Source organism: Mus musculus, chromosome 4 (assembly GCF_000001635.26).
Source record: "Mus musculus strain C57BL/6J chromosome 4, GRCm38.p6 C57BL/6J".
Classification (NCBI taxonomy): domain Eukaryota; kingdom Metazoa; phylum Chordata; class Mammalia; order Rodentia; family Muridae; genus Mus; species Mus musculus.
The window spans coordinates 116,636,510-116,651,936 of NC_000070.6; the positions used below are offsets into that span (position 1 = coordinate 116,636,510).

Genomic DNA, 15,427 nt, shown 5'->3' on the forward strand with positions numbered 1-15,427 from the left:
TACACTTCAATGGCTTTATTGATTCCTTCTTTCTGGGGAGTAGCAGGCAATGCTTAGCAGGAGAACTGAAAGGGAAGCTGAGAAACTATAGGTCTCAGTATGGGTCATTAAAGGGATACAGAGGGTGTCCAGCATCTCTGGGAACCCTCTTCCCATCCACCTGAAAAGAAAGATAAAATAAATTAACCCATTATTAGTAAGCACTGACATTCCAAAGACTCAGGACATACCTCCAATTCTTCTGAAGAATTTCACCTATCTCTAGTACAGCGATTCCAGAATCAAATTCACATGGTTAACCTTACCCTAAGACTTCACAGGCTAGCTAGAATAATGTGCCCAGATCTGGTTACTTCCTTACATATAGCAGGCCTCAACAAGTTCAAGAATGCTTTTTGAGTGCTATTATTTAACTAGAGAAAGTCAAGATAATAAGCACACTAAGACTCAGGTTATATTAATTACCCCTGAGCCATGCTAATTTTCTCCAATGACAAGAGAACAAGATCATTGGAACAGAGCTTGGTGCTGCCCAGAACTTGGTAGGCTGAGGCAAGAGAATGAGAATGGAGTTTAAAACCTACCTAAAAGGAAGGAAGGATAAACTCACAAGGCAAAGAAAGAGAAATCAGGCATGAGGAATGGCCGTTCAAAGTCAGCATGGGCTACATAGTGAGTTCCACAAAAATACCAACTACAGTGTTAAGCCCCCATATTAAAACACAAAACAAAACAAAAAGCTGGGCAGTGGTGGCTCATGCCTTTGATCCCAGCACTTGGGAGGCAGAGGCAGGCGGATTTCTGAGTTCAAGGCCAACCTGGTCTACAGAGTGAGTTCCAGGGCAGCCAGGGCTACACAGAGAAACCCAGTCTCAAAATAAATAAATAAATAAATAAAAAGGGAGCCAGGCATGATGGCACACTGATAATCCCAGCACTCAGGAGGCACAAGCAGGCAGATCTCTCTGAGTTTCAGGCCTTACCAGGCAATATAGTAAGACCCCATCATTTAAAAAAAAAAAAAAAAAAAAAAAAAAAAAACGGAAAGGAGGAAGACAGGGAGTGAGGAAGCAAAGCCAAGCACCGCACCTTGGGTAGCAGTTCCAACAACATTCTGTCCCTTCTCCAACCAGCAAGCCTGCAGCCAGACCTGGGCCACCACACTCCAGACCTCCTACTGAAGGGGCTCTAGTAGGCCTGAGCACATCACCTATTCCCTGTTCCCTGACTCTAAATGGTTACACATCCTTACCGTAATCATGGGCACAATATACCGCCAATTTTTGTTCAGAGCATCTAATTGTTTCATCTCCTCTGGGCTAAAGGTGAAATCAAATACCTGGTGGAGAGAAAATCAGCCTGTGAGTAGTAGCTGAAGTCTCCCAATACTGGCTTCTTAGCAGGTAGAATCAAGGCCAGAACATATCTCAACAGACTAAAGAAGACAGAACCTAATGTCCCAGTACCTGAATGTTCTGAAGGATGCGGGAAGGATTGATGCTTTTGGGGATGCAGATCACTTTCCGCTGAACCTGCCATCTACGTAAGGGATTACAAGGAAAAGGTGTTAGGATTGAGAAACAGCATCTTGACCTAGTTCCTAGACCACCTGCGCCTCAGAGGACTAGGCAAGATGACCCATGGTAGCCTCACTCTAGACCACAGAGCAAAATCCTTAGCCTTATTCTGGAGAATTAAAAAAAAGTAAAGTGAATACAGAAATTAACAAAAATGTAGTGTGTGTGTAGAGGGCAGTGGATCTGTGAGTTCCTGGCCAGCCTAATCTAGTTAAGGTTCCAGGCCTTTTTCTTTTTCTTTCCTTCTTCCTTTCTTCCTTTTTTTCCTTCCTTCCTTCCTTCCTATGTATGTATGTATGTATGTATGTATGTATGTTTGTTTGTTTGTTTGTTTGTTTTTTGAGACAGGGCTTCTCTGCATAACCCTGACTGTGAAATCCGCCTGCCTCTGCCTCCCAAGTGCTGGGATTAAAGGCATGTGCCACCACGCCTGGCCCTTTTTTTTTTTTAAAGATTTATTTATTTATTATATTTACATACACTGTAGCTGTCTTCAGACACCCCAGAAGAGGGCATCAGATCTCATTACGGATGGTTGTGAGTCATCATGTGATTGCTGAGATTTGAACTCACGACCTTCAGAAGAGCAGTCGGCACTCTTACCATTGAGCCATCTCTCCGGCCCCCAGGCCTTTTCAAATAAAAAATTCCCTCAGTCCCTGCCTCCCAAATAGAACTTCTCAAAAATGTCCCATACCAGACAGGCAATGGTGGCACATGCCTTTAATCCCAGCACTCAGGAGGCAGAGGCAGGCGGATTTCTGAGTTCAAGGCCAGCCTGGTCTACAGAGTGAGTTCCAGGACAGCCAGGACTGCACAGAGAAACACTGTCTAGAAAAGCCAAAAAAGGAAGGAAACAAAAAAAGTCCCATACCTAAGCAAGATCTGAGCTGGAGATCGGCCATGTTTTTCAGCTAGTGCCAAGACTACTGGTTCTTCAAGCAGGACTGGCTCATCAGGATGGCGCCAAGCACGGTCAGAGGAACCCAAGGGGCTATAAGCAGTCACCTCCAAGCCCCGTGCGTGACAGTGGGCAATGAGCTCATTCTGAGCCAGGTATGGATGGCATTCCACCTAAAACAAGGAAGAGCCTTCAGCACAGGGTGGCCACACCCAGATTACCTGACCCCTTCTACACTGAGCGGAATAGCCCTCCACTGTTAACCTCTGCTGCCTTAAAGCTCGCTTGTTTTCACTGGTGAGTTCATTCTCTTCCAGGACTTCAAATCCACTTTTTTTTTTTTAAAACTTAATGTAAATTTTAATTTAAAAACTAAAGGAAACATCCACATAGAACAATATGTACATATTTGAATACACACACAAGTCTTGCCACTCTCGTCCCTCGATGTCATTTATCATCCTATCCTCAGCATTAGCTGTTACCTAGGGTTTGTTTTTGGGGGGGGGGGGGTTGTTTTTGTCATTAGTAATTCTCTTTTCTTTACAGTGTTACTAAATACACAAAATTGTCCCCTTAAGAAACAAGTTTTATTTTTAAAATTTCATTTTCCTTGTACTGGAAAATGAAATTTTAAAACTCTATTTTCCTTTTTTTTTTTTTAAATTAGGTATTTTCCCCATTTACATTCAAATCCACTTTTATACAGAGAATTTCTTCAACAACACCTCTGACAACTTGCCACCTCCATTAAGGAGATTCCCCACTTGATTATTCATGCTCTGCACACACATTTTCCTTTGGTCTGTTTGTAGTGCTCACCTGCAAGACAGCTGGGCGCACAGAGGCCACACTGAGGACATCATCAATCTGCCGACTGTTGAAGTTGGACAAGCCCAGGGCTTTCACCAGCCCCTTTGCCACCAGTACCTCCAGAGCCTTCCAGGTCTCTTTATAGTGAGTTGAGTCATATCTGACAGTTCCATCGGCATTCTTGGGAAAGGGATTGTCTCCCCGCCTGAGTAAACAGACCCCATCCCCAAGTGTCAGCAAAAGTCAGGCTACTGTCCTGCCTGCCTATCCAGCTATTCTGTGGACCACACCATAAGACCAAGGGATAAAGTGACAAGAATTAGGAACTGCAATGCTTTCTTATCCTTCTAGTTAGAACTCAGGCAGGGGGCTGGAGAGATGGCTCAGCGGTTAAGAGCACTGACTGCTCTTCCAGAGGTCCTGAGTTCAAATCCCAGCAACCACATGGTGGCTCACAACCATCTGTAATGAAATCTGATGCCCTCTTCTGGGGTGTCTAAAGAAAGCTACATTGTACTTCCATAAATAAATAAATTAAAAAAAAAAAAAAGAATTTAGGCACTTCATCTACATGGAATGCCCATCCCTTCATATTCATAGCACATGCTTTCTATGTTTGGGTTTTGTTTTGTTTTGTTTTGTTGGTTTTTTTGTTTTTCAAAACAGGGTTTTCCTAAGTAGCCCAGGATATCCTGAAACTAGTTCTGCTAGCTTTGAGCTCAGAAATTCACCTGCCTCTATTTCTCAGGTGCTAGGATTAAAGACATGTGCCATCATGCCTCATTCATAGGCCAGACCCTATCTCCTCCCCTCTAGCATAGCTTCCTTAATGTCACTTTCTCTGGGGGGTTGGTAGGGGTTCTGCCCATCTGACAAGGGCACAGTGCTTACATAAGACTACTCACACCCTCCTCTGCTGAGAAATTCATGGCCAAAATCTTAGGGGTGCTACTTCAAAAGAAGAGCATCATGTGTGGAACACTAGGGTACGTGCTGGGTGCTACTCTCTTCATAGACCTAAACACCGGGCTGCAGGAAAGGCAAAAATCCCATGGTAAGGAACTGCCTCTGCTTGCTCCTGCCACTGATTGGTGTTCTTACCCTGCTCTGCAGCTGTGAATATCATCAATTACCAATGCTACCACACCCACCCCTCAACTTCCAGAACACGTTGTAGAAACATGGCTTACTCAAAGGCATAAGGCCAGTGCATCAAATAGAGGTCCAAATACTCCAGTTGCAGATCAGCCAGTGTCTTCCGGAGGGCAGGTTCTACATCCTCAGGGTGGTGCTTAGTATTCCACAGCTTGGATGTCACAAACAGCTCCTCTCGAGGGACTGCCTGTGAGAGAGGCAGAGGCCACTGTGAGAAGAGTCCTGAGCACCCAAACTTACCTACAACACCTCTGAGAGAAAAAGTGTGCCTCGGAATGTGACCCAAGGCAAAACCATAACTTACTTAAAGTAAGTGGTTTTCTTTTTCTTTTCTTCACTTTTCCTTTTTTACTTCATGTGAATTCGTGTTTTGTCTGAATGTAGGCCTGTATGAGGGTGTCAAGATCCCTTAGAACTGGAGCAGTAGGCAACTACAACCTGCCATGTGTATGCTGAGAACGGAACCCAGGGCCTCTGCAAGACAAGAGCCATATTCTCCAGCCCTTTTGTCCAGACAGAGTTCCTCTATGCAGCTCTAGCTGTCTAGGAACTTGTTCTGTAGATCAGGTTAGCCTCAAACTCAGAGATCTGCTTAGCTCTGACTCCTGGGTGCTAGTATTAAAGGTGTGCACCATCACCACCCAGAGAGGTTTTCTTTTTAGTGCCACCATGTTACTCTTAAGTAACTCTTTGCAGATAACAATGTCAAAAGATTGAGCATGCTAGGAACTGATGACAGTTTCTCTTATCTAAGACCAAGTCCCAGCTTCAGCCCTAAATTCTCATATCCCATTTTTTCTATCCCCAATTCTTTTTTTTTTTTCTTAATTTCAAAATATGTATTTGTTACTGGACAGAAAGGTAAAGTATGTTTTTAAATAATAATCAGCCTCCATTCTTACCTTGCCTGACCCCACACTCTCCTTCAGGGCCTCCCCAATCTCAGTTTCATTGCCATATACAGAAGCACAATCAATGTGGCGGTAGCCTGCGCTAAGGGCATGTTTAATGGCTGCTTTCACCTGCATTGAAAAGAAGAGAGAAAAAAGATTTCAGTTCTACACTGGTCTGAACTGGTAAGGGAGAAAGATTATATGAAGGCCACTCATGAAGATCAAGGTGAGAAGATGAATAATGATTCCAGACTAGGGTATTGCTCACTTGGTAGAATGCTTGCCTAGCATGTATGAAGCCCTAAATTTCTCTAGAACAAACAGACTGTGCTGGCTTAAGCCTATACATCAGCACTCAGGAGATAAAGGCAGGAGGCGCAGAAATCCAGGCTCTAGTCTGGAGAAATGGCTTAGCAGTTAAGAGCACTGGCTGCTCTTGCAGAGGTCCTGAGTTCCATTCCCAGCAACCACATGGTGGCTCATAACCATCTATACTGGGATCTGATGCCCTCTTCTGGCCTGCAGGTGTACATGCAGATAGAGCATTCATACATTAAATATATAAATCTTTTTTAAAAGAAATGAGAGAACAAAAAGGAAGGAAGGGAGGGAGGGAGGGAATAAGGGGGTTAGGAAGGAAGGAAATTCCTAGGCTAAGGGCCAAGGCTGTGCAGAGAGGCACATCAGAGAGCCACACATAATGGAGTAAGCTCTGAGATCCCAGGCTAGTAAAAAAGAGATGGAGGGTAGGAATTAAAAAAGGCTTCTTAAAAAATATTTTAAAAATTCATTTATTGTTTTACGTTTATGAGTGCATGTATGTATACACATGCACACCTGGTTATCTGCAGAAGTCAGAAGAGGGCTCCAGATTTCCTAGAATTGGAGTTATGGATGGCTATGAATCACTATGTGGATGCCGAGAGTCAAAGCAGGTACTACACAGATCAAGTTCTCTTAACTGTTAAGGCATCTCTACAGCTCCCCAATATCGCTCCCCCACCCCCAAAATAAGTCTTCTAAAAAAGATCAGAACAGAAACTGGAACTAGAGCCCCTTAATGGAGAGAAGAAAGCAGAGACCAAGTAAAAGAATAGGTCAATTAATCTGCAAGAACCAGGTTAATCTAAGCACTCAGGAAGCCAAGGCACGAGGATTACCAAAAATTCAACTGTAGCTTGAGCTACACAGTGCAACAAGTACCAGGCCAGCTAAGGCCATTCAACAAGGCCCTGTCTCAAATACAACCATAAAGTGTTAAGAAGATACCTTAGTTGGTAGGATGCTTGCCTAGCAAGCACAAAGTCCTCAAGTCCTATGTTAAATTCCCTAAATGACCTGGGCATGATGATATATTTCTATAATCTCACAACTCCAGCAGAGGTGGAAAGATCATAAATTCAAGGCCATTCTCAGCTACACGGGAAACTCAAGGCCTAACTGGGTGATGTGAGACCTTTTCTCAACCAACCAAACAACCAACTAACTTCTGAGTTCAGCTCTTACTAAACAGATACTTTTTTTTTATCCCCTCCCTAGGCTCCTGCCTCCTCCATAACCCTCATAGAGAACTCCCTTCCTTAACCCAGTTCCTTCTCCCTAGGCTGTGTAGAGTGCCTGCCTAGAACACAGAGACCCTGACTGTACTCCAGGGTCCTCAGAAACTGGTAAGGAATGCAAAAAACAAGGCAGTATCTAACTACAGTAGAGATAGTAGCTTAACTCAGAAGCCTGACTTCCTAAGCGTGATCCCTAAACCTATATTAACTCTAACTCAGATTTCTAAGGAAAAGGGAAGGATAAAGATTTAGCAGCCTGTAACACCATACTCTGGTAAGACTTTTACTTTATTTTCATTTTGGGGAGCTTTTTGAGACAGGTTCACATTTGGTAGCTCAAGTTGTCTTAGAACTCAGTAGGCAGCCCAGGGTCCATAGCACCCAGCACTCCCAAGTACTGAGAGAACAGGCATGAGCTAAAGAGCTTTGGTATTCTTTTTTTGGGGGGTTTTTTGTTTTTTGTTTTTAATTTTTTTTTTTAGATTTATTTATTTATTTATTATATGTAAGTACACTGTAGCTGTCTTCAGACACTCCAGAAGAGGGAGTCAGATCTTGTTACAGATGGTTGTGAGCCACCATGTGGTTTCTGGGATTTGAACTCCGGACCTTCGGAAGAGCAGTCGGGTGCTCTTACCCACTGAGCCATCTCACCATCTCAGCGGTTTTTTTGGTTTTTCGAGACAGGGTTTCTCTGTATAGCCCTGGCTGTCCTGGAACTCACTCTGTAGACCAGGCTGGCCTCGAACTTAGAAATCCGCCTGCCTCTGCCTCCCGAGTGCTGGGATTAAAGGTGTGCACCACCACCAGCTGGCTGAGCTTTGGTATTCTTAATGACTGATTACATATTAAATGGCTATATAAGAGTACAATCAGCTGGACATCGTGAACATGCCTGTAACCCCAGTCCTTGCAAGGCTAAAGAAAGCTGCGCTTTAAGCTCCTGAGTAATATAGGATGAAAAATCTCAAAGAACAAGAATAAAGTCACCCCCATTCTGAATCCCATTTTAAAAAAATCTAAAACCCTCGCCTGGTACTGGGGCTATAGAGACGGCTCCGGGATTAACAGTGCTTGTTGACAAGAGTTCAGTTCCCAGAACTGACAACAGATGGCACCCAACTACACGTAAGTGCAGCTGCAGGGAACCTGATGCCTTTCCCTGGCCTCCACAAGCTCGCACTCTCACTTATGTATGTATACACACACACACACACCACACCCCCCACTCACACAAACACACAAATAAAAATCAAATTAAATCTTCAGAAAAAAGAAAAAGATGTCAGGCATAGTAATCCCAGAACTTTGGAAGCTCAACTATTGCCTGAGCTGAGTTCCAGGTCAGCTCAGGCTACATAGAAAGATCTTGTCTGGGAAAAAAAAAAAAGAAGAGAGGGGATACTGGTGGTCAGAATGTACTCCTCCCATGGATGAAACTGCCAAACAATTTAATTTAAAAGTTCAATTAAGGGGCTGGTGAGATGGCTCAGCAGGTAAGAACACTGACTGCTCTTCCAAAGGTCCTGAGATCAAATCCAAGCAACCACATGGTAGCCCACAACCAACCGTTATGAGAGCTGATGCCCTCATCTGGTCCATCTGACAGCTACAGTGTACTTAAGTACTTATAATAATAAATAAACAAATCTTAAAAAAAATGTTCAATTAAAACCTTATTCATAATTCTTGTCTATACAGTTATCCCAGTAACTTCTCAAGTTCTGAACTATGCTCCTAACTCCAAAATGTGCACTTGGGAAAGGCCAAGGTCTCAATAAGCCCGCTGTGCAGGAGATGTGACCACAGTATGCTGAGGTAAGTAATATACTGAGACTCAGCTTAGGCCTGGAAACAAAGAGGCTCCAACACCACCATAAGACTCTGCTCCTTAGTAACCCTGAGTCCCTCCTTAGTTAGCTGGAAAAACTAAGGGCTCATATTGTCCCTTCCTCCCTCATCTCTTCACTATCTTCATCCTCACCAGGAACAATAATGCAGCTTATTGTTGGAAAAACTCAGGGCCCGTCTTGCAAATCCCCCCTTCTCCCTGGCAGAGATTCAACAAGTCTCCCCTCCTTTTCCCAATCCCTCACCTGACCAGGCTCACTCTTCCATGTCCCCAGACCAATCAGAGGCATCTTCTGTCCAGTGTGCAGGAGGACACTGGAGGCCGTCATTGTCCCCTAAGACACAGACAGGAAACAAATGGTGAGGAGGTTAGCACTGCTCGGAGCCTTAGCTGTCCACCTTTGTAAAGCATACTTCAGGAAAGGGTGGAGACAGGAGCAGTGGCAGACATGGGAACAAACACCTCATATCAGTGCCTGTGTCTGTCTCTGTAGACAAGGTACATGAACTCAAGCAAACCCAGTAGCTCCTGAACAAACGCTAACGCTAACCAGACTGGCCTTCACACAAGGCTAAAATGAAGGTCAGTGTTCAAAAGCTCCAGTTTCTGAGGGTGGGAGTAGCGGTGGTTCAGCACTTGTCTAGCATGTACAAGGCCTAAGACGTCATCCCCAGCAACACACGCATACCACAAACCTAGCATAGAGATAGCCTGCAATGCCAGCACTCGGGAAGCTAAGGTAAGAGGATCAAAAGTACTAAGCCAGCTTGTCTCAAGAAATTCAAAACCTTTCCCAGCACTCAGAAAGCAAAGGCAGGTGGATCTCTGAGTTCTAGGGCAGCCAAGACCACAAAGAGAAGTCCTGCCTTGAAAACAATTAAAAATAAAAAAATAAAATAAAAAGACAAGAGTCAGAGGCCGGGCAGTGGTGGCGCACACCTGTAATCCCAGCACTTGGGAGGCAGAGGTAGGGGAATTTCTGAGTTCGAGGCCAGCCTGGTCTACAAAGTGAGTTCCAGGACAGCCAAGATACACTGAGAAACCCTGTCTTGAAATGCCAAAAAAAAATAAAAAAATAAAAAAAGGACAAGGATCATTATGACACAAAGATTTCCTAACCACAGGCCCAGAAAAGGATGACTTCTCTGAAGATGAAGTTAAGGTCTTCAGTAGGAACATGTCTACATCAGCAACTGAAGCTTTAACAGAGTCTCTCTGAAGCCCTCTCACACGTCTGACTGGCTCAGTTCAGAGGCTTGAGTGGGCTCCTTCAAGCGAAGTGTAGCACTTACCATTTCTCAGATGAGAAAATATAGGCAGCAAAGTGTAAGACTGTTATGACCACAGTGCAAGTGTGCCTTTGTTTCAGGAGGCTGTTATGACTACCTTACGATGACCACCTTGCTCTGTTCTACTGCCTTAACTTTGCCGGTTTCCCTGCTAAATCCCCCATTTGGAAGCCCCAATCTTCCCCACATCCAATGCTGACCTTCTGAACCTTAGAGGGAGGCAGCCTGTGCACAGGAATAAAAGTTTGCTTTCATTAATTTGGTCATGGTGATTTGACTCAGTGGTCTTTCACCTCCCATCTTTGGAACTCACAATAGCTCAGTGATAGGATGCTGACCAGAATGTTTGGGACCCTAGGTAGGTTCCATACCTAACAAGTGGGGAGGAGACTGAACAGTTATCAAAAAGAGAAAAGAGAATATTTGCTCCAAGAGCCAATCAAGTAGAAATAACCTTTCTCTCGATCTTATCAGTACCATAAATATTCTCCTGGTGCTGATCTAACTGCCAATAACATCTTCATAAATATGAACTTTGTTTCCAAGTTTTAAAAGATTATGGGAGGGCAGGTAATAATGTAAGTCATGAATAAACAAACACACCAAAACTGTCTTTTCCAAGTATTTCTGCCAGAAAGAATTCTATTGCTTAGCATACAAGCAATTTTTTCTGCTCAAAGAAACCTCTGAGACCATGGTCTTTGTAACCGTGCACTTCCTAGGGATCAAGCAAGCAGTTCTATGGCTAGGTTCCTGGGCTTGATCTCAAACAATAACCTGTTTACTTCTCCCAGCACTTGAGAAGGTTCTGAAGTTACAAGGGTGGAGACTGCACAAAGGCCTAGCTTACAGGGAACACGGGGAACCTTAATCTTGCTTCTTCATTCCTTTTGCAGGTGAAATTGAAAACCAGAGGAGTGGGACAAAAGGCAGGAAGAACAAAGATCTGTAGAGAACTTCTGGGAAGGGGATGGAAGGGCCACAGCAGAAGACAGACTTCCAACAGGACAGAAAGTAATCCTCTGCAAGTCTGCTTTAAGCAACAGCTTTCCTGTATAGCTAGCAAAGTTGCGAACAAGACACAAAGAACATGATACTTACAGAAGGGTGTACTGACTTGGAGGACCTCCCTCCCCTCTGCCTCCCACCAACCTCTGGACTTTCTTCTCAGTCCTCTTTTCTTTCCTTTGGTCAAGTTTGTGTTTTCAGTAACCATCTAAAATAAACTCTGACTTTTCCTACACAGTTTCACATGTTTAAGTCTTCTGGGCCTTTTTGCTAGCATGATCCACAGGTATCTTGAGAGACTAAAACTATCTCATCAGATCCATCAGCAGAGTGCAGCATCATCTAGGCTCTAGAATTACACAAACTTCATTTGAATCTCAGCTCCACCATTTCAAGAGTCTGCTCTTCATTCTCTGCTTTCTGTATACTCAATTCACCAGAGAGCCAAGGCCTTGGATGGCAAATATTGAAACAAACCAGACAGAGCCAGGCAGTGGTGGTACACAACTTTAATTCAAGCACTTGGGAGGCAGAGGCAGATGGATCTCTTGAGTTTGAGGCAAGCCATATCTACATGGGGAGTTCTAGGACAGCCAGGCCTACACAGAGAAATCCTGTCTTGAACCCACACCTCCTGAAAAAAGGAAAAAAGCCTGAAGTTATGCTCTGACCTCTACACCCATTCATACAGTAATAACAAAAAAATTCTTAAAAATAAAACCCGCCGGGCAGCGGTGGCACATGCCTTTAATCCTAGCATTCAGGAGGCAGAGGCAGGTGGATTTCTGAGTTTGAAGTCAGCCTGGTCTACAGAATGAGTTCCAGGACAGCCAGGGCTACACAGAGAAACCCTGTCTCCAAAATCAACAAATAAATAAATAAAACTCATCTTAGGAGGTTTTTATCTTCTCTTGCACTTCTAAGAACCCTGCTTAAAAATCATCCTAAATTGGGGGCTAGAGAAATGGCTCAGTGGTTGAGAGCACTGACTGCTCTTCCAGAGGTCCTGAGTTCAATTCCCAACAACCACATGGTAGCTCACAACCATTTGTAATGGGATCTGATGTCTTCTTCTGGTATGTGTGCTACAGTGTTCTCACACAGATAAACTAAATCAATAAATTTTTTTTGGGGGGGGGGGTGGTTGGGTTTTTTGAGACAGGGTTTCTCTGTATAGCTCTGGCTGTCCTGGAACTCATTTTGTAGACCAGACTGGCCTCGAACTCAGAAATCCACCTGCTTTTGCCTCCTGAGTCCTGGGATTAAAGGTGTGTGCCACCACTCCCGGTTCAATAATTCTTTTTAAAAATCATCCTAAATATGTTATATTGGCCCAGATCTATTTTCTGCATTAAAAATTCTGTTGCTAGCCCATCATGGTTGCTTGTTCCTTTAATCCCAGCACTTGGGAGGCAAATCAGGTGGATCTCAGCTCAAAGCCTGAAAAGGAGGGCAAAACAGACAAATAAACAATAATAAAAAAACCAAAAAAGCCCAAGCCTTCAAATCTCCAAAAATATCCACTTCCTGAGTTAAGTGGAAGGGTGCACATCTGAGGCCAAGTGCAACCTACACGTTCACGGTAAGACCGCATTACATACGAAAGCCCTTCTCAAAAACACAGAAAGTAAATATAAAAAATTATATAAGCTGGGCCCTGGTGCCTGCCTTTAATCTCAGCACTTGGAAGGCAGAGACAGGCAGATCTCTGTGAATTCAAGGCCAGTCTGATCTACAGAGCAAGTTCCTGGACAGCCAGTACTATAGAAACCCTGTCTCAAAAAACAAAAACCCCCAAAATACATACATGCCTTTACTTCCAAATGCTGTGATGTAAATCTTTTCCAGTAATATACATAAACCTCCACTGTTCCTGCCCTAGCTGCAACCTCTACCATCCCTTGACTAAACCAGGAAATATTTTTAATTTGGACTTAATCAAAATACATCCACCAAATCCAATCATGTGATTCCTTGGCTTAAACTGTTCAGTAATTCTCTCCAGGTTAAAGTCCAGACTCTTTAAAACCTAGGTCCCACATTTCTCATTTCGCTGTCTCATCATTTCAGATTGAGAAGCAAGCTCCACCTGATTCCAGGTATCGGCACATTTTCTTTCCCCAAACTTCACACTTGCCTAGCTAATTGTTACTTACCATTGAGCTAGTACATGGAAATTCTGGTTCCTCCCTGAAACTTCTAATCACTTTCTCACATGACTGTGTGTGTGTGTGTGTGTGTGTGTACTGATATACACTGTATATCTCACTGCATCTCTTTGTTCATAAGGAGGTTTCCCCCAGCCGGGCGGTGGTGGTGCATGCCTTTAATCCCAGCACTTGGGAGGCAGAGGCAGGCAGATTTCTGAGTTCGAGGCCAGCCTGGTCTACAAAGTGAGTTTCAGGACAGCCAGGGCTACACAGAGAAACCCTGTCTCGAAAAAACAAAACAAAAACAACAAAACAAAAACAACAACAACAAAAGGGTTTCCCCCACAAGCCAGGGTCATTTATCTGAACCCTTTACCATGCGCACACAGAAGTTAATTGAGGGGAGACCTTGAATACTGGGGCTTTTCTTTTGGATTTGGTTTGGGTTTTTTCCCCAGATATGGTCTCATGTAGCCCAGGATGGTCTTGAACTGTCTGTAGCCAAGAATGGAATTGAACTCATGATCCCCCTGCGTCTCCCTTCCAAATTGGCTTTATAGGCAGGAGATACCATGCCATGCTAGCTGGACAGCTTAGCTTGCTGGAGAAGCACCTGAGGAAGTCACTGACTTCGGTATCTTCAATCCATCTTGGAAAACCAAAGAAAAGTCATGTATCTATGTGTGTCAAGGGGCTGGGGGACAATCCCAAGGCCTTACACACGCCAATTCTACCTCTGACCTACACCTGTTAGTATTTTACTAACTTTGAGCAAGTACTAAAAAAAAAAAAATCTGGGTTGGAGGTGTAGTTCAGTTGGTAAAGGGCTTGTCCGGGGCGGAGTTTGACTCTAGTTCCAGGGAATATGTCCCTTTCTTATGACCTCCATGGGCACCAGGCACCCACAAGGTACACATACTTACATAGCAGACAAAACATTAATTTTTAGCAAAAATTCTTCAAAGAGACTCTGTCTCCAAAACTACCTATAAATAATAACCAATTCTGCCGGGCAGGAAAGATTCATACTGGAATTAAACCTGTATCGCTGCTGAAGTGCAACCTGGGAAAAGTTAACAGGCCTGATCAGAAGCTGAGCAGGTCCTGCGGTCCTACGAAAAGTCTAAACAGTAGAGTCCATTAATGGTAGGCTCGGTAATGTGAAGATTCAAGTATTTTCACTTTAAAAGGCTCCGTAGCGACAGGAGATGTTCAAATTTTCTCAAACCTAAGGCAGAGGCTTGAGCAAGCTAATCTCTCCCCACTTCCGCCACTTCCTAGGAATATCCCTGTACCGCCATTAGGAAAGGCAGAGCGCCTAGAAATTTCGAGCAGATGACCAAACAAAGAGATGGCAAAAGCACGAGATATGCACCAGACACATTCAAAGGTTTATCCCAGTCCTCCCTACAGCACTAATGATTTCCTTGCTCATTCCAACTCTGAGGAAACCGAGGTCCAGAAACACGTTATCTGAGAACAGAATAGGAGGAAGTGCTCAAACGCGAAACTAAATCGCATCCCTCGACGTGCTGGCGCCATTCGCTCAATCCTGGCCCTGACCTGTGGTACTGAAGGACCCTCGCCTTTAACTCAGGAGAAAAAGACGAGTCAGCAGCAGGAAGAACTCACCTTGGCAGTGAGCACAGGCTGTGGAAAAGACAAAGTGGCCCGAATTCAGCTCTGCACTCCAGTACTGAGGCAACAGGGCCCGACTTAAGTCCGGCGGAGAAGCGGCAGCCCCACCCCAGGGAGGAGCGAGGGCCCGGCTCCCAGAACTACGCGCAGGACGGAGGAGACCCCCACTGTCCTGCGAAGTAGAAGAGGGAGTAGAAGCCAAAGCTGGGACTTTGCACATTCCTCCCCTGGGAACCTCTCACTCCACCACGAACGTCTGGAAGGGCCGGGGTCCCGAAACTGTGCATGCGCACAAGCTACGTGGACAGTCTTGGGTGGCTGGCCGCGCCCACAACCGGCCCACAGTGCACCGCGCAGGCACCTCTCTAGGCATAGATTCTTATACTTTCTGAAGAGATCCTCTATGATACCTAGGGGGTCCTTCTGGCCGCCTGTCTTTCTTTCTCTAAAGTGAATTTGTCGGAATCCCCGAGCGGGCCTGATACAAAGTTTGACCAAAAAATACAGAAAATCTTGCCTCTGCAAACCCCATTTTAGAAAGTTACTGATCTTTCACTCAGTACCTTGCACTTTAGCCCTGTGCAAAAGACTT

The 15,427-nt window shown here is 44.4% G+C and overlaps 1 protein-coding gene across 1 annotated transcript; it reads right to left on the minus strand.

Moving 5' to 3' along the window:
* Akr1a1 (aldo-keto reductase family 1, member A1 (aldehyde reductase)) lies at window positions 1-15,165 on the minus strand. The gene is made up of 9 exons (NM_021473.3): window positions 14,830-15,165; window positions 8,995-9,084; window positions 5,349-5,468; window positions 4,482-4,633; window positions 3,301-3,496; window positions 2,452-2,651; window positions 1,467-1,539; window positions 1,253-1,339; window positions 1-160 (listed from the first exon to the last, which is right to left on the minus strand). The coding sequence occupies exons 2-9, from the start codon at window positions 9,076-9,078 to the stop codon at window positions 95-97; spliced, it is 978 nt and encodes a 325-aa protein (NP_067448.1). The 5' UTR covers window positions 9,079-9,084; window positions 14,830-15,165; the 3' UTR covers window positions 1-94.
* Window positions 15,166-15,427: the final 262 nt, after the last annotated feature.